The 27626-nt window shown below is 33.1% G+C and overlaps 1 protein-coding gene across 1 annotated transcript in view; it reads right to left on the reverse strand.

The window, feature by feature from the left end:
- Window positions 1-16650: 16650 nt before the first annotated feature.
- Window positions 16651-27626, reverse strand: part of Tmem161b (transmembrane protein 161B) — a 68705-nt gene continuing 57729 nt past the window's right edge. The window contains exons 6-11 of the mRNA XM_048800113.1: window positions 26960-27020; window positions 26333-26473; window positions 23808-23921; window positions 20283-20457; window positions 19180-19276; window positions 16651-17945 (exon numbers count right to left, since the gene is read on the reverse strand). Of these exons, the coding sequence (XP_048656070.1) occupies window positions 17668-17945; window positions 19180-19276; window positions 20283-20457; window positions 23808-23921; window positions 26333-26473; window positions 26960-27020 (866 nt within the window). The 3' untranslated portion in view covers window positions 16651-17667. The remainder of the gene's footprint in view (window positions 17946-19179; window positions 19277-20282; window positions 20458-23807; window positions 23922-26332; window positions 26474-26959; window positions 27021-27626) is intronic.

Here is a 27626-nt window from a genome sequence, read left to right on the forward strand (position 1 = left end):
TACAACCTTTTATTCATTTTGCCTTGTAGTGAACGTTGTCTTCTTCTGAGAATGACATATGGTCTTTGCCATAGCACTAAATATGGAAAGACACCACTGTAGGCTTTTCTTTTCCTTCTTTGTCGTTGTTTAAGATGGCTGACTCCACTCAAACATTCTTGTCACGAGCGGTTATTATTGGCTTAGTCTGAGGTGCAGTTAGATTCAATCAAACCTATTTTATTGATGCCCATCACACTTCAGATACACATCCTAATACACATTCCAAGGGTCCCAGACACTTACCTGTGACGTGTCTTAAGTCCAGGTCACTGGAACCTGATCCAGGCCAGAGGAGTCTGGTATAGGGGGGACAACAGTTACAGAGGCCTCTCTGTCTCTCTGAGTCCTGTTAGTCCTGTCGCGCCCCAGAAGTCTGGGTTTTTAAGTCCTAATTTAGTTGTGATTGCAGCTGATAACTTGGTGAGATCTGGGGTGTACACCCCAGATGTAGACTCTTACATCACTAACTTAAATCTAAGTTCTGCAGTTTATCTAAATCTTGCAGTTCACATTATATCATGGGCACATTGCTTATAGTCTTTTATCCAGCACACACACTAATTAATATAATCAACAGTCAATAATCCTATAATATTTCTGGTACTTCTATCAATTCTCCACTTTCTCTAATCTGAACCTCATCTCAAAGTTTCTCTAAATTTATGTCCGAATAAATATGCGCTCTACATGCGCAGTGTTTTCTGCTGCATGTTGTGTTTCATGAACAGCTACAAGGATAAAAATTTTAGGAAAGTAAATCGGAGATACACTATTTTTTCCCCTCATTTTATGGATAAGAAATACTGCCAAAAGCATATAATCCAGGATCCCAGACTTCTGAAATAATATTTTAAATTATGTTTCATAGTGGCACTCTGTATCTGTGATTCTAGAATGTATTTATTCCTTCCACTATTATTCCAACTGTTAAGTTTGCAGTTTCTGTCTGTATATTCTGTGTTTTCTTAACACTCAGTCATTCACAACACAAATTTCAACTTTCAAGATAGCCTTTGTCCCTCATGAAGTTTTCCCTAAAAATCAAATTTTTATTCATCCTTAATGAAGCAGTTACCTTACTGTATGGCAACCAAGTCTCTCAACTAGAGAATAAGAACTTGGGACAAAGGCTCTTGCTCCCATTCAAGCAGCACCAATTATACTGGCAAATGGTAACCACTAAATGTTTGCTGGCCAAACTAATGAACATTCAAATGAAGAATAGACATTATTAAAACACACAGGTACTTTATAGAGGTATGACTATCAATGACAACACTTGGAACTTTGCCTTGCTTTTTAAATTTAAGTGTCCATGCAAAGCAATAGCAGTTGTAGAAACAGATAGAGTCTTTAATTATTTTCAGAAAATATTTTCTCAAGAGGTTAGTCAACCAACTCTTGTAATTTAGGAAGAAAAGTCTGCAGCTCACGATATGCTGAAAAGTACTAACTTCTTGACTTCCATTCTGGACATATTTCTATCCCTCACTTTGTGAATCCATCACTCTTACCCTGGAGTGCCATTCTCAATGAGTCTTTAATCTTTTTTTGAGTAAGAGTTTATAAAGGAGATTTTTTTTTCTAGCACTTCTTCCTATAACTAGATGCCTAGTGAAACTGTGGAAATCTTTGCTTTTACTTGTTTTTCTTCTGCTCAAGATGCCAGAAGTAAAGGCTATTAATCCAGATTTTTTAATATAGGTGCAGTTGTGTATAGGAAAAAAAAACCCACAAAGCAATAGTATTTTGGTTCTACCTGGCAGGAGTAGCTAATTTCTGAAAGTTTTCAAAAACTATATTGCCAAAGGATGTGAGTCTGACTCTGTTTTCAGGGACCAATAATTCACTTTTTATAGCAGTAGTATAGTTATACACCAAATTTACTAGTAGATTACTTTATTGCAAAAGGAATCTTAACATCACAGACTCTAGAAACAATCTCAGAACAAGGAATGATACTTTAAACTATATCAATTTAACTTCATGGGAAAACATACTAAATTATTTTATTCTCCTTATTTGTTTATAGAAGAGCAAACATTCCCTTACATTTAGAAATCTATGAACTTCGCTCTTAACTCTGCATTTCTGGAGTCTAATATTTACATAAAACTTTACTAAACATTTAGATAAACTCCATATATATTTAAAAATAAACTTTTTATTTCAGAATTGCAGAGAAATTGTAAAAATAGTAGAGAATTCAATTTGCCCAAATCCAGTTACCCCTATTTTATTAACATCTTTTAGGATGGTATATTTATTTCAGCTAATGACTGCCCTGATACATTTTTACTACCTAAAGTCTGTATTTCATTCAGGTTTCCTTAATTTTTACCTAATATCTTCTGTTTCTGTTCCGAGGTAACATGTAGGATGATTCTGTTTCTGTTCCAAGGTAACATCTAGTTCTGAGACATACTGGTCAGGTATTTTCTAAAATGGCCCTCAGTTGGGTTTTTCTGATGTTTTTCTCATGAAAACTAGCATGATAGGAATTGGGAGGTGGACCACAGAAGTGAGTGCCACTCTCATCACTGTGTGTCAAGTGCTCATCATTATCATGACTTATCATTGATGTTAATCTTGATCACTTGGCTAAGATGGTATTATCACCACCATAAAGTTACTCCCCCCCTTTTCTAGATTGTTCTTTTTGTAAGGAAGTGTCTATACATTTCCACATTTGAAGATTGGGGAGATATGATCCTTCCTCCTTTATGCTGGAATATCCATATAAACAATTTGAAACTAGCTGTAGTTTGGGTCTCAAGTCAAAGAATCTTAAGAATTATGCCAGGTTGTGGTGATGTACTCCTGTAATCCCAGTGACACCTGAAGTTGAGGCAGGAGGATCAAAAGTTCGAGGCCAGCCTCAGCAATTTAGTGAAACCCTGTCTCAAAAAAAATTTAAAAAGCTGGGGGTGTAACTCAGTGGTAGAGTATCCTAGCACTACATTAAAAAAAAAAGAAAAAAAATGAAGGAAGTGCCGGACTGTCTTCCAAAGTGATTTTACCGTTCTCCATTCCCACCAGTAGCGAATGATTGTTCCTGCTTCTCATCCTTACCAGTGAATGATATGGTTGGATTTGGGGATTTTAGCCCTTCTAATAGGTATGTAAGGGTGGCTCATTGCCATGCTATATATATTCAGTAAATATATTTCATAGACAGATATATGACCATGGAATGAATGAGTCATTACATGTAATAAGATCATGGTACATAAACACAGGCAGCAGCAGCCTACATGCCATTCCCAATTCTTGATTCATTAGGAAAGTTTCAGGGTTAAGAGATAGTAACATGACACAGAGTAACAGTCCACTTCTATACTGCCAAACACAGCAACTAAAATTTCTTAATTTTCCAAGAGCAATAGAATAGATCTGAATATTTCACATTTATACAGATATTATTTATAGTCACAACAGATACATGAACTGAAAATTATTAAATATTTGATCCAAAAATGTAGGGTAAATAATAACCAATTCGATAATTAGATATTGGTGTAGATGGTAGCCTAGTAAAAAACGTTGTTTAGGATGTAATGAATTGGTAATAAAAGGAACTATTTATCTTCTTTATTTTTTTTAATTTTTTTTTTAGTTGTGGATGGACAGAATTCCTTTATTTATTTATTTATTTATTTATTTATTTTTATGTGGTGCTGAGGATCAAACCCAGTACCTTATACATGCAAAGCAAGTGCTCTGCCACTGAGCCATAATCCCAGCCCCAATATCTTCTTCATTATTAAAAATAACTTATACATTCCCCTAATTCAAGTAATCAATCAAGGATTGAATGCCATGCTTTGAAAGATTATAAGGTGTTGCTTTAGGTCCATGATATACAAGGAATTAAAAAGAACCAAGTTATATAATATTTTAGAGGAGAGATATAAGCAACCACCCAATTGAAAGGTTATAAATGATTATTAATTTTTGAGTCTATAGTTGCTTAATTACTTAGTTGGCATCTCTTTTTTTAATATTTATTTTTTTGGTGTAGATGGCATCTCTTAAAATCAAAGTTATTATCTACTGCATTCAAGAGCAAGCAGCATAAATTTTAACGCTTAAACAGATTAACAATGCTGAAAACAGAAAGAATTCTTAAAATCCTCATTGAAACATCATTTTGTACATGGGCAACTCCATTCCATGGTACCTATTTGGTAATCCCAATTAGTGTGATTAAGAGTTCAAATATGAAAAGTTCAGTTGTAACCACTATGAAGACTCACATTCAACAATTAGATTAGCCTTGATTTTTCTTTTAGGAGTGGGTAGAGGTAAAATTAAGATTTTAAGATTTATTGGCAGTAAAATATTTTCGTGTAATATTTCATAGTACTGACATGAGAGCTGGGATTGACCTGACTATGTTAACAGTTTATCAGAGATTTTTCAGTAGAATCATAATTTTAAGCTTTTTTTTCTGAAGAATAATATTTGTATAGAAAACATGTGATTTTATAGCTCCAGTTTACACAAATAGAACACAATCCTCTAGTTCGCATCTAGATAAAGCAGCAGCACCTTAGACGTCCCCTTCAAGCTACTTTGCAGTCATTGTTTCATGCAGACTCTCAACAGCATGTTTGCTTTGCCTGCTTCAGTACTATGTATAAATGGGATTACAAAAAACCCACTGTCTTGTTAGTTTTAATGACTGAGGGATTTATCCACCTTGTGGCATGTAGGTGTAGATTACTCATTCCCATCACCAAACACTACACACACTATTCAATGCTCCATTGTGATTTCTACCACGGTTTAACCATTTAGTGTCACTCATACCTAGTTGCATGCATGGTATTTGTTGTGAATGTGCCACAATTTATTTATTCATTTTAGGGCTGAATAACATTTGCATATTTCTTACCTTGGTACTCACTTGCTCTATGTATGGTGTAGTGCATGTCTTTCAATAAACACATGCATGGAATTTTGTAGATTATTTACCTACTAGTGAAATTGTTATCATAAGGAACTATTTGCTAAACCTTATCAGAGTCTAATGGAAAATTAGAAATAAAAAGAAGCATCCTCAGTTGAAGGAGGAATATCTGTCAAAATATAACAGCGTACATCAATCACAAAGCGTGTTATTGAAGGCTTTTCACTTGTGCTCAGAAAGGAGATATTTTTCAAAATGGTTGTACCAACTTACATTCTCATTTGCATTTACATGAGAGTCTTAATACTTTCTTGCCAGTGCTTGACATTTTCCACTTGAAATATTAGCCCTTTTTTGGTTCTATCACATTGTACGTTAAATTTTAATTGTCTTGATGACTAATCAAGTCATACATGCTTTCATTTGGATATCTTCCTTTGCAGAGTGCCATTTTTCTGCTTTCTGGTGTTTTTCTAAAATATAGAAACCATAATTGTAAAATTGTAAAATACTTCACAGATTCTGGGCATGAATCCTTTTCGGATACATATATATATATATCTTATTCTGAGGGTGGCTAATTTTACCCTCTTGATTTTTTTGTGTCTGAATAGAGATTTTTAATTTTCGTATAGTAAAATTTATCCAATCTTAATGCTTTTGAGGGAGTCTTGCCTTACTCTACCCATCAGAACTTCTAGTATAAGTTTGAATGGAAGCAGTCATAGCAGAAACCTTCTCTCATTTCTTCAAACAAGTGAGAAGTCTTCAATAACACACTTTACAATTGATGTATGCTGTTAGATTTTGACAGATATTCCTCCTTTAATTCAGGAGGAATTCTCTCGATTCCTAATTTTCTATTAACTCTATAAAAAATTGCTATTACATTTTGTCAAATGTTTCCTGAATCATAAGATTTTAGCCCCCCATATTTTTTCTCTTAATTTGATAAATTATGTTAATTGGCTTTCAAATGTCGAATTCCCTTTGGAAGCCTGGAGTAAATTGCACTGGGCTGTGATACATTATTTTATCTATCACTGAATTTGATTTGCTACTATTTTTACTAAAGATATTTACATGTATAGTCATAGTAGTGATTGATTTCAGGATTTCTTTCTTGTAATATCTTTATCAGGTTCAAGGCAATATCATTTTGCCTTATAAAAAGAATAAGGCAAGAGTCACTCTTTTATTTGATAGTTTGTGTAAGTGGTACTGGCACTGTTCCTTCTTCAATTATTAGTCAAAATTTACTGTTGAAGCCAACAGGGATAGAAGTTTTCTTTCTGAGGAAATTTTTTAGTAGTAGTGTACCTAGGGGTACTTCACCACTGAACTACATCTCCAGCCCTTTTTATTTATTCTGAAACAGGGCCTTGCTAAGTTGCTGAGGCTGGCCTCAAACTTGAGATTCTCCTGCCTCAGCCTCCCAAGTGACTGCGATTATAGGTGTATATTGCTGAGCCCAGCTAGGTTCCTTTTTTAATAAATTTGTTCATTTTATCCAAATTGCAAAGTTACTGATGTAGGGTTGTTCACAATATATTCTTATTTTTTGACATTTTATTATAAATACTTGAAGCAATAAAAATTCTTCTAAGGTTGAGGGCTAGGGTTGTGGCTCAGTGGTGGAGCATTTGTCTAGCAAGTGTGGGGCACTGGGTTTGATCCTCAGAACCACATAAAAATAAATAAATGAAAATATTGCATCAAAAATATTCTTCTAAGGTTGAATTTTAAACACACACACACACACACACACATGTATCTTTCACTAGATTCCATTATCAGTGTTATTTTATTATGTTTATATTCATCAACCTATCACTTACAGTTTTAGCAAACTGTCTGAATTTTTGGTGCATTTCAATAGACTCATGCCTGTGGGGCCAGCACTCTACCACTGAGCTACATCTCCAGTCCTTTTTGAAAAATAATTTTGAGCCACAGTATTGATGAGTTGACCAGTATGAACTTGAACTTGTAAATTCTCCTGTCTCAGCCTCCCAAGTAGCTGGGACCACAGGCCTGAGCATGCCTGTAACTGGAATTTGTAACTGGATTTTCATTCATCCATTAATGGTATTCTTAACATCTTTTATAGGTCTATAGATAGGCCTATAGTCATTTAATATTTTTTAAGCCTGATATTGGTTTTTATTTTTTTTTTCCCGAATCAGCTTTGGAAAGGATTTAATCAATTGCATTAATCTTCTGGAAGAATCATTTTCAGCTTTATTAACAATATATATTATACATTTGAGTAGTATTTCATTGGTTTCTGCTTTATTAGTCCTTTTATTGTATTTTCCTTAGGTTTGATTGGATCTTTTTTGTTTCTTCAGTGGAAATTAGTCATCATAACCTTTTCTAATATATTAATTTGAGGCTATAGGCTTTTGCTAATCATGGGTTAAGCAGTATCAAAATTTGATGTCATATATTTTTTGTCTTTCAATACAAAATACTTCCCAGTTTCTTTAACCTATGAAATATGTAGAAACATAATATCTAAATTCAAAGCAGTTGAAAACATTTTTGTTTGGTTGTCTTTTTGCTAATCTCTAGCTTAATTCTACTGTTTTCAGAAAACATGAATGATTTTAATATTTTTATATTTCTTGAGTTTTTAAAAATTATTAATTTATTGCAGTACTGAGGATTGAACATGGACACTTCACCACTGAGCTATATCCTCGGCCCTTTTTATTTTTATAATTATAAAAATTTATTTATTTATTAGTTGTAGATGGACACAGTATCTTAATTTTATTCATTTTTATGTGGTGCTGAGGACCAAACCCAGTGCCTCACACATGCTAGACAAGTGCTCTACCACTAAGCCACAACCACAACCCCTTTATTTTTTATTTTGAGACAGGGTCATGCTAAGTTGCTAAGGCTGGCCTTGAACTTGCTCTCCTCCTGCCTCAGCCTCTGGATTCACTGAAATTATAGGCTGCCTGTGTGCTGAGACGTTCAGCTGAGCTTTTTCTTTAATGGCTCAGAATATGGTCATGTTGATAAAGTTTCAATTAGTTTTGAAAGTAATGAGAATGTCATTATTTTGATGCAGTGATCTGTACATGTCAAATTATTGTTCAGAATTTCTGGTCTTACAACTGTCTGTTCTTTCTACTACTGAGTTGTGCTAAAGCTATTAAGTATGATTATGGCTTTCTCTAATTTATTAAGACTCTATCACAATTCTTTGAGGATAATTTGGGTACAAATGGATTTAGGATTGTGATATGCTCCTATTGGATGACATTTCTTCATGATGAAATCTCTTTTTCTAGGCTTACTGTAACTTTGTTCTAACAGTATAAACTAAATTTCTTTCAGTGTTTCACCCTTTTGATTTTTTTCACCTTTTTACTTGCAAACTTTCATGCCTTTTTTACTTTCAGTTTGCCTCTTAAAAGCACCATATAGCTACATACTTTTTTTCATTAAGTAATCTAAACAGATTTTTCTTTGAGGTATTTAGTCCATTTATGTTTACTGATGAGTACATTCTTAATTTTATTCCATACTGTCTTATCTGATTCATGTTTATTTTTATATCTTTTGAATTAACATAATTCCATTTCCAGCTTCTATTTATTTGTTTTACATTCTTTCACTGATTATCTTAGACATTATAATGTATATCCTTTATTATCACAAATACAAATTACTTTCACTGATTGCATGATACTGCTAAAAATATTTTTAACATTATTTGCCCATTTTCCTTTTCCATTGTTAACGTGAACTTTAGACCTGTTGAATTTTAAAATCACACGACATTTAATTATAACTTTTTGTACAGTCAGTATTTTTTTGCATCACCATAGCAACTGGGTAATCTTGATCTGCACCTTTGCACTGGAAGCTCCCAGAGCAAATGCAGCCATGAGATAGTCAGAGATCATGATCCAAGTCACTGCTCTCCCACAAGAAATAACAGAAATAAGTTGAGGCTTTTGCAACCTATGTGAGCAGGTAATCAGCTGAACTGAAGCAGGCAGGGAAATGTGTGGCATACACTCACCACATCCCTTCCTATTGCTCATTCAGGAGTGGCTAGGAGAAAACTAACTCCCAGGTTCTCTCTGGGGAGGAAATGACAAGGTTGAACATCCAACCACTGTGCAGACTTTGGGGATAGAGGATTGTGGTCATGAGGGGCTGGTTTCTGTATAAGTGTTTATAGAGTAAAGGATTCTACTACCCAGCAGTAGCTGGCCTACATTTTCTGAGCACTGCATAGAATTGGGTTTTAACACATACATGATCTGCCTTTCTCCTTTTTGGAGGTGCTCTATGTAGTGGTTAAATTAGTAGGCAAATAGCCAAATTTGGTCTGATTTCTAAATTTAGCAAAGCAGAAATATGTTCCAAATGTTGACTCTAAGAGATAATTACAGACCAATCTTATACAAATAATTTTATTTTTATTGTCTGCATGTGACTTCACTTATTTTTGTTCTTTTTACATATATTGACAGTAGAGTGTATCTTGATATATTGTACGTACATGGAGTATAACTTAGTCTAAATAGGATCCCATTTTTGTGATTGTACATGATGTGGAGTTTCACTGGTTGTGTATTCCAGTATGTACATAAGTACACTTCACTTTCCATCCTAATTATTTAGTCATCAAGAGCTCTTCCTACCTCCTGAAGAAGTTTTTGTGCTAATTTGTGAAATCCTATTTTGCCACAAGAACATATAGTTTTGGCTAGTAGAAGGACCAGAGGAAAAGAAGACACAGAATAAATGATGTGATATCTTAAGAAAAAATAGCAGGGACACAAAATAAATCAATGGTTTGGAGCACTTGCTGTTGTCCCTCTCCCTTGCTCACCCAGAATGATGTGGAGAAAACCCCCTAATGCCCAACTTGTCAATAGGGAGTTAAAGTGTGCATCCAGTGTGCTAGCTTCTCTGAAGGATGATAGAGGACTGGTTTCTGTCTCACAGTCTTGGAGAGTTGACAGGACCTGGTATATTCTAGAAGTCCAGAGTCTGCTGAAAACAAAAGCTAGTGGTTTGCTGCTGCTCCAGAGGACCTACAGCATAGCCAACGGATCAATATAACTCAGAGGCCTCTCCCTGGAGGAAGGGAACTAGTAAGAAAAGAAATGAGCCTGTGTCTAATGTTCAGACTTTTCAGTGGCTGTCTAGAGGACTGGAGCAATGATAGGACCTGACATACTCTTGTTCATTTAGTCCTTTTTGCTTCTCTTATGCTTCTTTTTTGTAACTAAAATGACTATTTGTTTTTGCAATGAGATCACTGATCTGCCATAACCAAAATACATTCTATCTGGAAGACTCATCATTAATTTTCTTTTAGCTAAATAAACTTAAGGGTAATAAGAAGCAGTGAATTAATGATATTTCCACCATCCTATTACTAGTGCATCATTACACATATGTATAATAAAGCAATTATAATACCTTGAAAAATTCTTTAAAGAATATTCCCTCAGTCTTTACTGTATTCTGTATAACCTTGACTTTTGAATCATGTTACATATTTCATTTGTATCTAGTCTACATGTGTATGGTTGAATAGAGATTTGTAAAAAAGAACTTTCTCAGTTTGGAAGAATGTAAAAATCCATGCAGGGGAAAAAAAAACCTCTAACATTGTTTATAAAAAGCATAAAAATGAATGCACAGCATAATTTATAATGAAAATAATAATACCATCTTGTAGCACAAATCTACAAAATAACATCTTCCCAAGTAACACTTTTCTAGTTCAAATACCAGGTAGAAATGTCACCTTTGGGGGACAAAGGTAAAAATGTCTATAATTATATATATCTATGAATATTATAAGCTTTTATAAGATTTTGGAGGTTCCTATTTTCCTACTATTGATGCTAAAGAATTGTTTCATTTTTATTAAAAAGAATAAATGCATTTAAAACTTCTTCTAAAAATACAATTTCAAACATCTGTTTACTTTGTATTTGAGATGGAATTAGATCACAGGAATGCATCACTGTCTATGACCACATTTTGCTGTTGAGAACCACGGCCGAGTCTGTATGGTCCCTGGCATTTTGCCAACAGTATTGATTGACAGGCGAGGCATTACTATCCGCCTCTGCCGCAACTTTTGAGTTCTCGCACTATTTTGGAGTTCTCGTGGGGATTTCCGGGGATTCCCCGAGAGTTCCCATTGGTTGGGGAAGTACAGGAGGAGGGATTTCCGAGAGAGATATTTCCGGCTGGGGGTTCCTGGAGAAGCCTCGTGGCGTTCGGGAGGATTCCCCGGGAGCTGTGTGAAGTGTTTTCCTGCAGTTTAAAAATAAAGTTTGTTCCTGCTTCAGTGGCTCGTGATTTGTGCCCAGCCAGACTGCGGCATTTTGCAATCATGGTTTTTTGGTGCTGGCCTTTTAAAGTCCTTTGGAAGATCTAGTAGCTCAACACCTCCTTCAATGACACTTAAAAGTGCCCCAAACTTGTACTTGATCAGTGTTTTTGATTAGGTAATAATTTTAAAAAAGTTACTCCCTTCATATTTGCAGTTAATATATGACATTTATTGAAAGTGGGGTATCTCTGCTGCAATTTGAGAGTAAAACTTTCCTTATATGCTTTACATGTTAAAATTCATAAAATTGGGATGCTACAATAAGATCTGATGATGAAAACTTTCATTTATATATATATATACATTTTATGTGTATATACACAGAGACACAAAAGATTTAATGATTCTTGAATAAATGGTGAAATAAATGTTTAATCATATTAAGAGACTCACTATGGAAGATAACTAAAGAATGACAGTATGTGATTTTATATCAGACAGTATTTATATCAATGAACATAAGATGTTAGACTGTGATTCCAATCCATGTGGAATCATTTGGTATACTAGCATTCATGCTTTGATGAAACCAACTTCAATTATGTAATTCCACGTAGGCCAAGAGTCTTATTTAGGAATTATACATATGAGATTGAATTTTTAAAATGTTACCTTGATGACCTCAAAATTCTGAATAAAAAAATTCAAAACCATGTAAAGCACTCAGGATAAAAAATGTTTTGATCATTCACCTTGAAACAAAGGGTCACAGCCTCTTCAATTAGTTCCTAGAACACGACCAAGTATTTATACTGTTAATTTTTCTCCCAGCATTCCCCAAAGGGACTTACTTACATCCTTTCACCAGATTAACCAAACTAGGAAAAGGAAATAATCAAACCTTCAGGGAACACTGAAAACTGGGTCTAAACTGCCAGTAATTTTAGGGAACTCAAATGTACACCAGTCAGAGTAGGGATTTATGGAGGTCAGATATTCAAAGGAATTTTAGCTCAGGTCTGTCATAGTCAGCCCAGTGGTTCCCTGAGCCCATCCTGTAGTTATTTCTTCAGTTTTGGAATACACAATTGCAACAAATAGCAGGCACAGTCCCCACATCAGGAATTTGAGTAATTTGAAAATACAAACAAGGAAATAAGAAAAAATGTTCAAAAAATTATTTTTTCCTTTTTCCTGCACTATGGTATTTTTACCAAAAGTAGTGATAAAATTTTTAAAAATAATTTTTGGGGTTTATTTTGATAATTCAGTTCTTTCTCTGATATTCAGCCTCAACAGAATATTAACTTAAATATCAGTAACCTATCCAAAATAGGTGTAAATAAGGACTTCCTATAATGATAGAAATTTAAACATGCAGAGGAAAGCTTATATTTCATGATTGAAGGAATTGTTAAAAATAGAAATTTAAAAACAAGTAAAAATACACAAACACATTTATAGTAATTTTTATATCTTTTCATTGCTATCTAATTTATGCTTTCATATTTTAGTCTTTTGGAAATTTTATTCATAAGTATAAACTGTTTCACTGCAGAATTAGAGGATGAAAGGGCATTTCAAATGAAAATTTAAAAAGATGTGTTGAAGTTAATTTTTGTAAAGCATTCCTCTAAAAACAATACCTACACCTCACTCGTGTTTAATACTTTAGCAAAGGGGACTTAATTACCTAAACTGTATAAGACATTTAATATTTTGTACCACTGAAAGTTGTGATAAAACATACTAATGTAAATTTGCCATTAGTCACATTATATAAATATGACCACATAAGTTAAAAAGTACTTCCCAGATAAATTATAAAACATAGATTAAGGAGTTATATTCGTTGTGTGCTTTACTGTCTATTAATAAACACTCAACATTTAACTCGACAACTATACTACTTCTAGTACAACATACCAACTGAATAGACGAATAAATAATATTATCCATTTCAACTTTTTCAATTTTAAAAAATTTTTGGTGGCACTAGGGATCAACTCACCATCTTGCAGGTGCTAGCCAAGTGTCCTACCACTGAGTTAGTTACATTCCCAGCCTGATACTATTGGTTGATTTTTTTTTTTTTTTTAACTTAGTGAACTCATAGCAAGCAAAATCCCAGCAATTGGAGTGTTTTTGTTTTTCCTTTTCTTTTTTCCCAGCACTGGGGATTAAATCCAGGGGTATTTTACCACTGAACTATACATCCCTAGCCTTTTTTATTTTGAGAGGGTCTCCCTAATTTACCCAGGCTGGCCTTTATTTGAGATCCTCCTGACTCAGCTTCCCAAGTTGCTGGGATAACAGGCAAGCCCATTGTGCCCACCAATCACGTTGTTCTGTATACCAAGGAGCCATGGCAATCCAAGAAAAAAAAAAATAAGAAAAATCCTATGATGGTTTTCTTATTCTTTAAGTCCTTGCTCAGAAACTACCTTCTCAGGCTTTCCCTGAACACCCTATTTCAAAATGTAACTTAATCTGTGTCCTTCAACTCCATATTCCCTCTTCATTGATTAGATCTCATCCCCAACATGTCCTAGAGTAGATTCCTTTTCATATTTATTGTCTGCATCCCTCACCAAATTCCCTTTAAAAGAGAAGGGATTTTCTGTTCTGTTCACTGATATGTCTAAGAGTACATGGTACAATCCCTACCATAATACACTCACTCAATAAATATTTACAGAACATATAATTAAATAAGTAAAACCAAAACAGTCCTGGATACTCTTTGGGAAATAATTCTCAACTAACAATAAATGAATGTTCTCTAATAATGACTGAATATCAAGAGAAAAGATTCAGTAAACATTGCTAATGCCAAAAATTATAGTTTTTCATGTTAACACAAATAGAAATTGATATCAGATTTAGAAAAACATATCCTGATATTTAATACAAACTCTTAATTTTACAGATGAAGTCAACAATGATGGGTGAAAATTCAGTTCTACTTAATTATGCTGCTACTGTGTTTAAGAAAATAAACTGTCTTGCCAAATGCCAGAGGAATAACATGTAGGAAGTTACATAGAAACAACAACAGAGAGACAAAAACACCCACAAAACCCAAAAAAAACAATAGGATGGAAAAACACAGACTCTCTGAAATAACAATTTTGTAGCTAATAAGTTCAATAGTAACATAGTAACAGAAGATAAACATATAAGAAAACTATACCTGGATTTTGTTTTTTCTTTGGGAAAAAAATGTAAAAATGTTTATCACTTTAAAGAGGCTTGACCATTTTTAGTGTTCCTATCAGAATCTTCTAAAACCAGGGTATGGACATAATGAGCTGAGGAGGAGCTGAAAAATGAGACTTTACAACTATTTGAGTCATGGGGTTCAAGCTCTAGGACCATAAGTGTGTTTAAATTTGATTCCTTAAGCCACTGAAAATTCTGTAAAGACACAGGATGAGCCGCATTAAAAAATCACTTAGTTTTATTTTGCTGGATAAAGCCATATATCTTGATAGAGTATTTTCAATTATATGATGGCTCAGAAGGTGTGTATGAATTCAGAGAATGTTGAGAACTTATGCTTCACAATACTGAGAATTTAATCTTTTATTTGAAAGAATAAAATCTATCTAGTGAAGTTCCAATTACAGTTTTCAGAATGAATTCTACTTATTGCTTCCTGGACCAATCAATTCCATTAATGGATGATTATCTCTCCTAAATCATAACTCAAGCAGAAATGACACTATTTTATCAATGATATTTATATCAGAAACAATTACACAATGAGCCCATTATGCTTGCATGCATTGGTCATTTTATACACAGCACCTGGAATTCTGAGGGAAATACCTAAGATAATCAAAATGCACACAAATATTAAGATAAAATTATATGCTTTTCATTTCAGACAAATCAGTGGGAGTAGGAGGGAGAATACAGTTCTGATTTTTGTAGAGCAATGGGTAGGGGTAAGGAAGAAGAAAATCAACAAACTCTTGAATAAAATTCTACAAATCACATGAAAAATTTATCTAAGGGTTCCCACTTATGTGGCAAACATAATAAAAATAACTGACCCTTCAAAGCATATTCTATTGAATAGAGTCTAATATAACAAGTAAAAGAACTCCACTAGTCAAATTTTGGGATACTAAAATATTTTGTTTCCATAAAGTGCAAACCCTTTAGCAATTAAAGAATGTAATTTCTGGTACAAAGACAAGATAGCAGGCTGGGGGAGTCAGTGGTAGGGCATGTTTGTCCAGCATTTGCAAGGCCTGGGATATGGTTCCCAGCAGCCCTCCCACCCTACAATGCTTAAATAAACCATTAGGTCAAATTTGCTTTAAAAGGTAACCAAACTCATTAGTTAATCTAATGTGCTTTAATAATAGTTTAAAAATTGTAGCTCTTTAGCAAGAACAGTTATAAATACCAGGTAATGAGTCTTTGAGTTTGCAGTAAGAACCTTCTTCATACACAAAATAAATGTCAAACTTTGGTATAATCTTGTTATACTATTTTAGTGATGTTGTTGTATCTCAAGATATATATGAAATGGCCCTTCTAGAAATACAAATGAAGTATTATTAGACTATATTCACAATTAATTTCAACTGAAGAGTTTTATCCAATTTAAGCACTTATTGCTCAGTCTTTTAAAATATCTGCTATTTCAAAAATATTTAAATATATACCAAAAGACAAGAATTTGCTGCACTGAGATTATTCAAATGAACATAAACCTTAAGCCACGAAAGTAATTCCTGCTGGGCATGGTGGCGCACGCCTGGGGGGCTAAGGCAGAAGAATGGTGAGTTCAAAGCCAATCTCAGCAACTTAGAGAGACACTGTATCTAAATAAAATATAAAAGAGTTGGGGATATGGCTTAATGGATTCAATCCCCAGTACCTGAAAAAGAAAAAAAAGAAAAAGAAAAAAAAGAAAGAAAAATAATTCCATTTCAAACTGATAGTGTAATAGCATCAAAACATTAATATAAAGTCTCCCAAGACAATTAAATGGGAGAACATTTATTTATTTAAATAAAAACTCCATAGTAATTTTTGGATTTTAGATATAAAAAGCATTAAAAGAAATTTTATGATTTTTTTTTCATTTCATTTGATTATTTTCATTCAAATGACCTCAATTTCTGGCCTGTAAAATAAAATTTAATATTTCTAATTGTAGACACTACAAATTTAAAATAAGTTCTATTTAACAAGGGCTTTAATGATACTTGTAGATTTGGTTAGATTTAATAATATCAGTAGATTGTGATTTTTAAAAGACAAAAAAAAATGCAATTTGGGAGAAATCATGAAAAGCATTCGTAAAATTTTAAGTACTTTTACATATGCACAACAAATAAACTGCATGCTCTGCTGAACTTTCAAAATGTATTTTAATCTCATTCCAAACAGAAATAAAATTTCGAGATACAAATACATCTCATTCAAATCACTTTTTAACATACATTCAGCAACTTAAAATATTATAAGGATCCCAATATTTTCATCTTTTATAATCTCAATATATTATATATTTAATATATAATATATATACAATACATACATGTAGTCAGCAGGATTACAAAGTAATTTTTTAAAAGTCTGATCAGTACTGATAAATATTTTTAGACAATTAAAAGAAACTATCTAGGATCACAGAATAAAATAAAATATGGCAGGCCTAAACCTAACAGCAAGACTGCATATGTTCATATGGCCAACAGTTTTAAAAGAACTTTCAACTTAGGTAGAATATAATTTAAAACAACACTTTTGCTACTCTCAAGCAGCAGTACTTGCAGATATCAAGCACATACAACTCCATTAAATTTAAAGTAACTATGCAGCTTTCCTTACTGTAATATACAGTAGCTATCTCTTCCTTTCTGTTGGATTTTTGTTGTTGTTTGAAGAGTAACTAATATATTACCAACAGAAATGACTTTAGTTCTGTTCTCTCCCCTAAAGCATGGCTCAGTTTGAAGATTGTTCTATAGGCAGCCACTAGGACTACTAACAGTACCTTAATACCATGAAGAGCAATCAGTAACTAGAGTCATAATAGAAGTTTGAAAGACTGCTGGAGGTTTCTGTAAACCAAGGTAATCACAAGTATTACCCCTGCAGATAGCCCTCTCACATTAGTTAATACAGTAAGTTAAAATTCCAATGACACAGTGTAATAGTTAACAATCCATCTTGTGATTTTAAATATTACAACATTAATTCACCCTGAGAATACAGAGGAAGCATTTAAAACAAGATACTTTGATATGGTTTGTTTTTTTTTTTTCCTTTGTATTTGCTTTCTTCTGGTTTTTGCTAGCCCTTTAAGGGCACAGATATTTGAATTCAAAGTATGACTTGGATAACCTTTTTTGTTAAGAGAGATTCATGCCACAGTCAGATACTGATGATAGAAGAGCCCAAAAAGGCTTGTAGAAAAGAGGCAAGCAGCAATCCACCATGTCAAAAATGATAGAAGTCCTCGAAAAAGGAGAGGAGTAAAAATGTTTTTTAAGCTGCTCAGTGCCACTGTTATTTGTGTAACAGTTACCTTCATCTTCCCATCAGCAGATGGTAATTCAGAGTAAACAGAATTGGAGTGTAGACTATTATCCACTGGCAAGGTAGAGACAGATTCTGGATAAATCCCCCAGGAATGATTACCTAGAAAATTCAAAACACAAAACTTGAAGACTAACTAATTCCAAAGCTTTTACTAAAAACAAAAACAAAGCAAAGCAAAGCAAAACAAAAAACAAACAAACAAAAAACCTCTTGACCTACATTTGAAATTAAGATCAATAAGTTTACTAGTAGAGCAAATCATTTTAGATTGAAAACAACAACTACTACTACTACTACTAATAATAATTTTTCTACATATTAAAAGAATATACTTATTTTGACCAGACTATATATAATCTGTTCTCATCAGTAAAGCAAAAAGACTGATATACTTTTAATTAACTACAGTAAAACCTGGTAATATAATAAAAACAAATTTTTCCTTGTATAAGACATGAATCAACTGCCTCTACAGGAGCAATAGGAACAGACTCAATAACTTCTTGGAAATCTTTTCTAACTCAACAACATCAGAATAAATTTCTTTCTCAGAAACTATGATTTCAATGTGAGCAACTATTAACAGCTTCCAGAAATTTTTTTATCATATACTTTCCTACGCTGCATAGGATATGAGTCACATAATTTACAACTAAGCTACCTACCCCTTTAAGTTCCACAGATTCCTAAAGGGCCTTTACAACTATCATCAGTTTATGGAATCTACTAAATCCACCAAGTAATACTTCTAGTCTCTTTGGGCTTCCTAAACCCACATGGTGGCAAGTTGCCTGATCAAAGCAAAGGGAAATGATCAGTGCAATAATGGATCATTCTTGAATAGTACCAACAGGGACTTGACCTGTTAGACAACTTTGCTCTTTCACTGAAAAATCTTTTTCCCTTCAACCTAGTTACCTAAAATTGAACTTACCAGAGGATTCCATAATTTATGTAAGTTTAAAACAACTTGTAATAATTTAAATATTAGGCACTAACAAAATCTTAAACTACCCTCTTATGTAACACAAAAGTAATGAAGATCAATAGTGGTACGTTACTTATGAACTTAAGTAAGTTCATTAAGTAAATTTAGGAATTAACCTTCAGTAGAACAATTCTTATAAGTGTACATTATAAAACCCCATGAACCTTGAGTTCTCAAAATCAAGATGATTAATCAACTTCCATGGCTCAAACTTTCCCATGCTTCCTCTTAAAACTTTTAAGGGAGAAACAGTTTATATGGCATATTTCTCTGCAAGTGACAGGAAGCATTATTAATTATGGGTAGAAAGTAAAAGATGTTTCCCAGTCTCCAGGGTATTCCTACCTAGTGTTTTCAAAAGCAGAGTTGTATGAAGCAGCATTACCAGAGGTGCCACATACTGCAGGGCAATGACACAAAGGTAATAAAAGACTCGAGCCACCTGTAACCAACAACATTCTTAAGTATCTGATACAGCTCACATGTTGTAAGTGAATTAAACTTTCATATAATTATCAAAGTGAAATGCTTGAGATAAGTGATCCTTACATGGGAGGAAAGCTATATATTATTAAGTTTGCACTTAATTATAAATAATTTTAAACTGATTTAGGCAATTTGAAGATTTTTTAGAATGTGAAAATATTACAATAAATTCCTTTTAAAAGTTCCGTAACAATGTATTTAAAATGGAGAAAATAACCAATAAATTTCCAATGGTATAAATTCATTTATATTTCAAAGATAAAACATAATGTTAAAATCTCTAAGGACAGCCACCTCGAACATAAAACTAAATAGCAATAGCAGGTAATCTATATGAACATAAATACCTCATAAATAAAAATATCAATCCTCATTCTACACGAATACATTTGATTAAAGCCAAATTATGAAGAATATGAAAATATGTAAAGGGTAAAAAAAAAAAAAAAAAAGCTTACTTGATAAATGTCCCTGACTATGGAGAATCCAAAACAGGAGACCCCAGTACCAAATCTTTAAAAAATATATAGGTCCACTACAGTGGGGGATGGGATTCCTAGCTTTCTCCTTCTCTGGAATCTCCTCTGAACATTTACATTTCATATTCAAGTACATATAATAATGAGAAAATAAATATATTTAGCCACTGAACTGGTAATTTTAGTCACTAAAACGTGTATTTCCTACCCTTTAAGTCACCAAATCTGGACAATATATTGAAACTAGAGGGATCCCCTTTAGCAACAGTAGGCATATCACAGCTTTGCATCACCCAACTATATGACACTTAAAACACAGAAGAGAAACTGAGATTCTTTCTTAGCACCAAAATCAGATCAAGGTTTCTGATATACATTGGCCTAAGATTGTCCCACTTATCTACAATAATATTTAAAAAAACAAAATTCTTTTTTTTACAACAGTTTTGCCAATTTTCATTTGAATAATGATATAAAACTTACCATTTTCTGTAGTTCAACTGTACTTATTCGGCCTGCTTCTTTCTTCATCTGATCCACACACTTCTGGGCTAAGTTTAAATATGCTTGCAGGTGACTACGCATCATGGCCAATCTCAAAGCACACAGCAGGATTATTAACCAGAGTCGTAGAGTATCAAATGTAGCTTCTGACATTCTACAGATCAAAAAGTTGATATAGTTCTCTCAAAGACCACAGTATGCTAGCATGCTAGTTATGTTACTATTTACCATATAAGATAAGAAATCTATACTTAGCTATACTGAGTTAGACGACCTTTAAAAGAGCCCTTGGTATTAATGGTTACTTTCTGTGATACATTTATCTGTGTAATTGTGCTATAAAAGTGAAAATATTATATTGATACATCTATGGCAGAATGGGATTGTCTTCTTTTACAGAAACCTCCAGCAGTCTTTCAAACTTCTTTTATGACTCCAATTACTGATTGCTCTTGGTTTCTGTAAACCAAGATAAATCATTGGTTTACAGATAGCCCTCTCACATTAGTTAATTACAGTCATTCTGTGCAATGGCAAGGACCTAGGAAAGAAACTAAATGCCCAATACAGGAAAAGTCGCCTGCAGAAATTATGTTGTTGAACAGGACGGAAAACAGAAAAGGTGGAGAAGATTAAAAAAAGTATATGATTTTTGTCTGAACAATTTATGAACTAGAGGTCAGAAATGGGGATGGGACAATAGCTTGATAATGTATGCTTGTTTCCTTTCACAAGGTTATGAGTGCACATGGTCACAGAATTTCAATGGAAAAATACTGATGGCCAGAAAAGATAAAGGCATAACATTTTTGTCCACTATAATGAATGAAGGAGCCAATCATGTAAAAATAACAGTAAAACAAGATACAAGGCATTCCACAGCCTTAAAGTTTTCCATTGGACCTATAAATGAATACTGTGTTCTCTAGAGTTGTGCAACAAGGAGAATTGACAGGCAGCATTCTTAAGACAGCTACTTCACAACCTTTGAGGATAACAGATAATGAAAATGAAGACATAGAATAAAGTAGTGAGTGAGAAAATTACTTGCTTAGATTATGAGTTCAGGATTTGGGAAAAAAGTCATTAAAAGTATCTTCTAATTTAGATTCAAGTGCTACCATAAACATTTGATAAGTTGATCTAATCAAGTATCTCAAGGATCCTGAGTTAGGACAAAACACATGGGTAAAGGAAGGAAGAAGACATTCTCCAGTGATCTTGAAATCATTCTGGGCTTTACTGCATATGCCATTTTGGTTTTCTTTTCATGAGGTTATGAGCACCCCTGTACTGTTTTCTTCATTCTATTGTTTTCATGTTCTGTCAGAACACATGGTTGGATTTAAATACATTTAGAAGTTGAAATAACATTACAACCATTTTTGCTTCTGACTACAAATAAAGATTTATCTGCAAACCAATTTGTGTGATAAAGAATCTGTCACTTGCTTTTCTCTTCGTTCTTCTCTCTTTGATGAATGGGCAGCTATTCTTTCATCTACTGCATGGACTTTAGATTTTAAACAAAAATATAAAACCACCTGTCTAATTATTTAACTGTTAATTCACAATTGAAGAATAGGATGAAACAGATTAAGATTACAATTTTGTTTGCTGTTTTTGAAACAGATCAGTATTGGGATGTAAAAAATGGGAGAAAAAGCTATGAGAAAATGACCCCAGGTCTTTGTGTATAAATAGTGAAGAAAGAAAGTTGTATAAAACCAAATGTTTTATGTATGCCATATCTGACTGAGTAACCTTAGCCAAATTATTTAACTTCTGAGCCTGATAATTCACCTAGAAAATGGGATAAGGACAGCAACCACAAATGGATAATTACTATATGAATTAAAGAGATAAAATACATGAAATATCAGTACCTAGCATTATAACTGGCATATAACATGGATATCATAAATGTTAATTTCCTTGTTTTCCTAAATTTACTATATTTAAAATCAGAAAACATAATTTCAATAGTATGAAATCCAATTTCTATGACCAAACTTCAAGGAAGGATTGAGGAATGCTTTCAGCATCCAAGACATGACAGCAGTTTTTTTTTTTGTTTTTTTTTTGAGATTTTACCTAGAAGCCTAGGATCCTTAGAATTACTTTTAAATACTTCAGAAAACTGTCAAGTTAAAATTACTGTTAAGGTTTAGTTGGTGTGTGTGGGGAAAACATTACTTCTTTGGTGAATATTTCTTTAGTTTGATAACAATTAAATCTAAAAAGAAAATGTCTCATGGTCATCACTGACTACGTACTCTAAGACAAAGTTGTACCAGGATCTAAAAGCAGTACATAATATAAAATGTACACTGGAGTCAACAGCTAGTCAAAATTTGATAAGGCAAAACAGTGAAAGGAACATTTATTAAACACTTCCAGCCAGTTGCATTACACGTGTTCTTTTATTCAATTCCAATGATAACTCTGTGAGGTAGGTACTATTATGGGGAAACAGAGGCTCGGTGAAGATTAAGTAATCATCCTCAAGTGATGGTTTTAGTGAGGAGCAAAACTGGAGTTTGAACCAGCTTTGCCAGAACCTCTCTAATACTCTAAGTTTCATAAGTACACATCTATCACACCAAATATGATTATAATGCCTTTTAATGAAATATATCTGTTTCCTTGTCATCATCTTCTGTTAAAATACAGTTGTCTAACTGGAGAAACATGAATTGGTATTAGAAAATAATGTTAAGGGATAATTTTTAGTTTTCTTAAGTGTGATATTATAGTTACAGGAAAACATTTGTATTTTCTTAGAGATGTAAACTATCAAACTCTAGTAATTAGCAATAAAAATGTTATATCTCTAGTTTGAGAAATATTTTATCAAAAAATAGATGAAGCAAATATGGAAAATGTTAACATTTCCATACACACGGAAATAAGTATATGTAATTCCATGTATACTATCCTTCTCTTCTGCAATTTTGACAAGTAAAAACATAATATTGAAATAACTACAGAAGGTATCTAAATAGGGGCTTTGTGGTAGAGCACCTACCAACCATGTGCAAAGTCCTGGGTTCAAATAACAGCACCACCAAAATAAAAATTAAAAAAAAGAGGGCATCAAAGCCACTGGCACAATGACAGTAGAAAAATGCCAGATGACAACTGAGCATTAAAGAAAAGCCTGTAAGTATAAAAGCCAATATTAGAATAGGATAATAATCCTTAATATTCATTAGGAAGTTCACAAAAAGGTTAAATGATGAACTATAGCTTCAAGTTTATTACTATCTTTTAGCATTTCAAGCAATGTTTTAAAAATATAGTGTCCTATGTGATTCTGCAACCTGTACACTTGCAAAAATGAGAAATTATACCCCATTTGATTCAAATGTATGATATGTCAAGATCATTGTATTGTCATGAGCAACTAATAAAAAAAAAGAAACAAATACAATAAATAACATTTAGAAAAGCAGTTCTGAATTCTAAAGAAACAAAAATTAGCCCTCAAATATCCATACTTACAAAGGGACACTTTCTTTACTCAATGGTGGGTTCATAATGTAGTCTTTGGTGATTGGTTTTACCCAGAGCAGAACCATAAATAAAGGTGCCAAGAAGTTGATATGAAGTAATGTTCTGAAAGCATGCAAGAAATAAACATAAAAATCCAGAAACAAAATATACAAAAGTACAGAAACTTGACTATTTCATTGATCATTATCAATAGATTTCAGTCCTTAAAAAACTTTATTATCTTAATTTTTCACACAAGAACATTGAGACTCAGGAAAGTTTAGTGATTGTTCATGGCAATTTAGCAGATGTTATAGGCAAATCTAGGACCAAAATCTAGATTTGTTCACTTCTATTCTAATATTCTTTAACAATTCCATATTAGATCCGTGATTCAATAAACAGGTACTTTAATGATCTAATTTTATATAGTGAACAAATCTAATGGATACAGAGGAACCTTTCAGTGTGTAATGATCATGTATAATGTTTACCCTATACTGCGAAAATCACAAGTAACTCTCACATTTCTTTTTGGACTATTATGAATATTCTCCTAGCCTATATAAATCAACAAATTTTACTTTACTCTTGATAAAGTAATACACCTAATATAGCAAAGGGTTTTAGGTCTGAGCTGCAATTTCATTATTAATCACTATGTTTGTGTCCTATACACAAACAGGTGGCTGGTAATAATTTTTCTTATCTTAGAGATAAGGCAAATTCTTCATTCTTTTAACTATCAGCTAACAGAAGGTCTAAACTGGAGAGTTTGAAATGTATACAAACACATATTTTAAAATATCACTACACAGCAAAATGATAGTGATCTGTGTAAGGAAAAAGGGCTGGGTCAGAAAGCCATAAATGCCTGGCAAGGAAACATGGAACTGTGGTTTTAACCCTCACTATTAAAATAAGTCATAGTGCCTAGCCATGGGATGAAGGCAATCCTATTCTTTGTGCCAGTCATGTTCATCACAACAGAACAACTTGCCCACCCTTATGATCTGGGCAGGGTGCTAATACAATGAGGGACTGCAATAAATTGAAAGTAAAATAAACCCCCTATATATCCCGAAAGAAAAAAAGCTTAAAAAGAAGCTACATTTTACTGAAAAGGACACTAAAATGTGCACTGTGCAACCCCTCTCCCAAACCACTGGCTGCTTTAAATGTTTTTTATAAAGTGATTCTTTCATCCAACAGCCTTGGTAAACCGTTGGGTGCTGGGGAAGAAAGAAGCAGTATTAGGTATGCAGTGTTGCTAGGGAACACTCTAGTATCAAGGAGCAGCCCACAGCGGTTTCAGTAGCTTGTGAAGGGCTCCCCTCCACCCACCCTTTTCAGCTTATTTAAATCATAACACTGGGGTTAGTGGACTGAAGTGTGTGTGTAAAGAAGAGGGGGAGAACCAGGTTTTGTCTTAAAGAAGCTATTAGAGGAACTGGTAGTGGGAGTAAAGCAGGATATAGCTAAGAGCATTCTGAGTAAAAGGAGGGAAAAAAAGAGGGATGAAGAAGTGTGTGGCAGGAGATGAGAATAAGTAAACACATGTACAAGGAATATGTAGAAAAATGGGAAAAAGATAATTACAACTAAATTAAAAAGAAAACACAGAGTAAGAAAAGACCAGAGAATCAGCACCATTAAATACAGGATTTAAAAAGAGCAGTAATGTTTGGGACTATGACTGCCTTTGAAACTTAATGACTAGAAATATATATATAAAAGTGGAATATTCTCAAGTTAGGCTTCCAATGAATGCAAACAAAACTATGAGACAGGAATTTGGATCTGGATTTGAGTTGAAGCAGATTATTAGCCTGCCCTTTTGCCAAGGCATCTACAGCAACAAGAACAAAAACACTGACAATGCAAGGAATATAATAAAGTTCTTTAAATTATATGTAGAGATTTAATATGATTTTTTCATTTCAGAACTAAAATAGAATTTGGTAGTTAAAAGTAATCTATATTAAAGAGCACTGCATTACTACTATAACTATAATATTAGCAACCCCTAATAAAATAATGTTTAAATTTTATCAAGATTCTAACAAGTAGATCAATAAAGAAAACCAACATTTCTTACATATATAATTTAGTTTTGAAAAAATCTTAAATAAAATGTTTTAAATAAAATGGTTAATTATTTAATACATAAAATTTATAAGAATATTTTCAGGTAAAATGATCTGATTTTTCAGAAGGAAATTTCCATAGATCCTCAGTTCAGGTGTAGAGACTAAAATATCATAAGCTTATGAATACCAGAGAACTAATATAAATTGTGGTCTTTCTATTTTAACGAGTAAAGAGAAATGTAGTAATCGATATTTTTTTAACACAAAGCTTAAAATTTAGAAGTGAATAAGAGAAATTGCTTATAGTTGAGAGAGGAAGTGGTGTGACATCAAATGGTTATTAAGTTTCAATATAGAAATTTATGATTTATTACAATAATATACCTTCATTAAGATGGAAAACATATATTTATCTGCATGTGCTTATGTACATTTTCCGCTTACTGTGTAATTTTTTCTGTTGCCAAATTCAGGGCATCCAGATGCATTTGAGCCAGCCGTAATCCAGGAAATGTCAAAAAAGCCCCAATGAGTGAACAGAAAATAGCCAGGAAAAATTTGAAAGTAAGTTTTGAAACAGGACCCCTAAAAATAAAGTTTTAAAAAAGAAGCTGATAAATTTTTACAGTTAGCTCTCTAAGAATCAAACACACTATAAACACAATAACAGTAAGATAAGGAAAGCAAACGTCTACAAAAAGACTGTTCTTATTCAAGTGCCTATAATGGATCTTGGTGAACTGAAAGTAAATTGTAAGCTAAACCAGGCACCTCTTTAGGGGCATTTCTAACAATCTAACCTACATATTCAGTATAGAATTGCTATATGACTTAGACATAACTTTAATTTAATCTCCAGAAGCAAGAAATTAAAGAACAAATCAACACAAGAATTTTATGAAAGATTCAGACTTTAAACAGCTGGAAAAAATGAGTAAGGATGTTTCTAGAAGTTATATCCAACTTAAGAATTCTTTTCATGATTTAAAAACAATCATTTAAAGTAAATACTGCTTCGTTAAAAATGGAAAATTTTAAATTTAAACAATGCTTAATTTTTCAAAAACTTACTGAGATTCTAAACCTTGCTTTTCAAGAAATTGCATGGCACTGTCTGAAAAATTTGTAAACCCTGCAGGGGGAAAAAAAAAAGATTACTCTTATCATAGTGGTGAAATACAGACTCTTTCCTTGGAAATAAAAATGCTAGGAAACACAGTATCTTAAATTTTGAAATGACTAGCTTAGCTCTTTCATGTGTTAATTAGTATGCCATAACGCAATAAAATTTGGTTATTAGCAGGGAATAGTCTTTGAAAACATCCCTTTGATATTTGTACATTCCATGAGTGTGCATAAAATTTGCATTAATTCTTTATGTGAGTAACAGAAATTCAGTTAACTACAAATGGAAAAATAAAGGGATAGTATTTGGGGGAAAGGTTTTAAAACAAACAAACAAACAACTAACTGAAACCAAAAAAATTGCAAAAGGAAGGCAAGCATAATGCTGCATGCCTGTAATCCCAGATACTCAAGAGGCTGAGGCAGAAGAACTGCAAGTTAAAGGCCAGCCTGGACAACTTAGTTGAGACCCTGTCTCAGAATAAAAAGAGGGCTAGGAGGTAGCTCAGTGGTAGAATGCTTGCCTAGCATATGTTGGGGGGGGGGGCTGAGGGTCAATACTTGGTACTGCAAACATACACACACACACACACACAAAAAAAAAAAAAAAAAA

Source organism: Marmota marmota, unplaced genomic scaffold (genome assembly GCF_001458135.2).
Source record: "Marmota marmota marmota unplaced genomic scaffold, marMar, whole genome shotgun sequence".
In the NCBI taxonomy this organism is placed as follows: domain Eukaryota; kingdom Metazoa; phylum Chordata; class Mammalia; order Rodentia; family Sciuridae; genus Marmota; species Marmota marmota.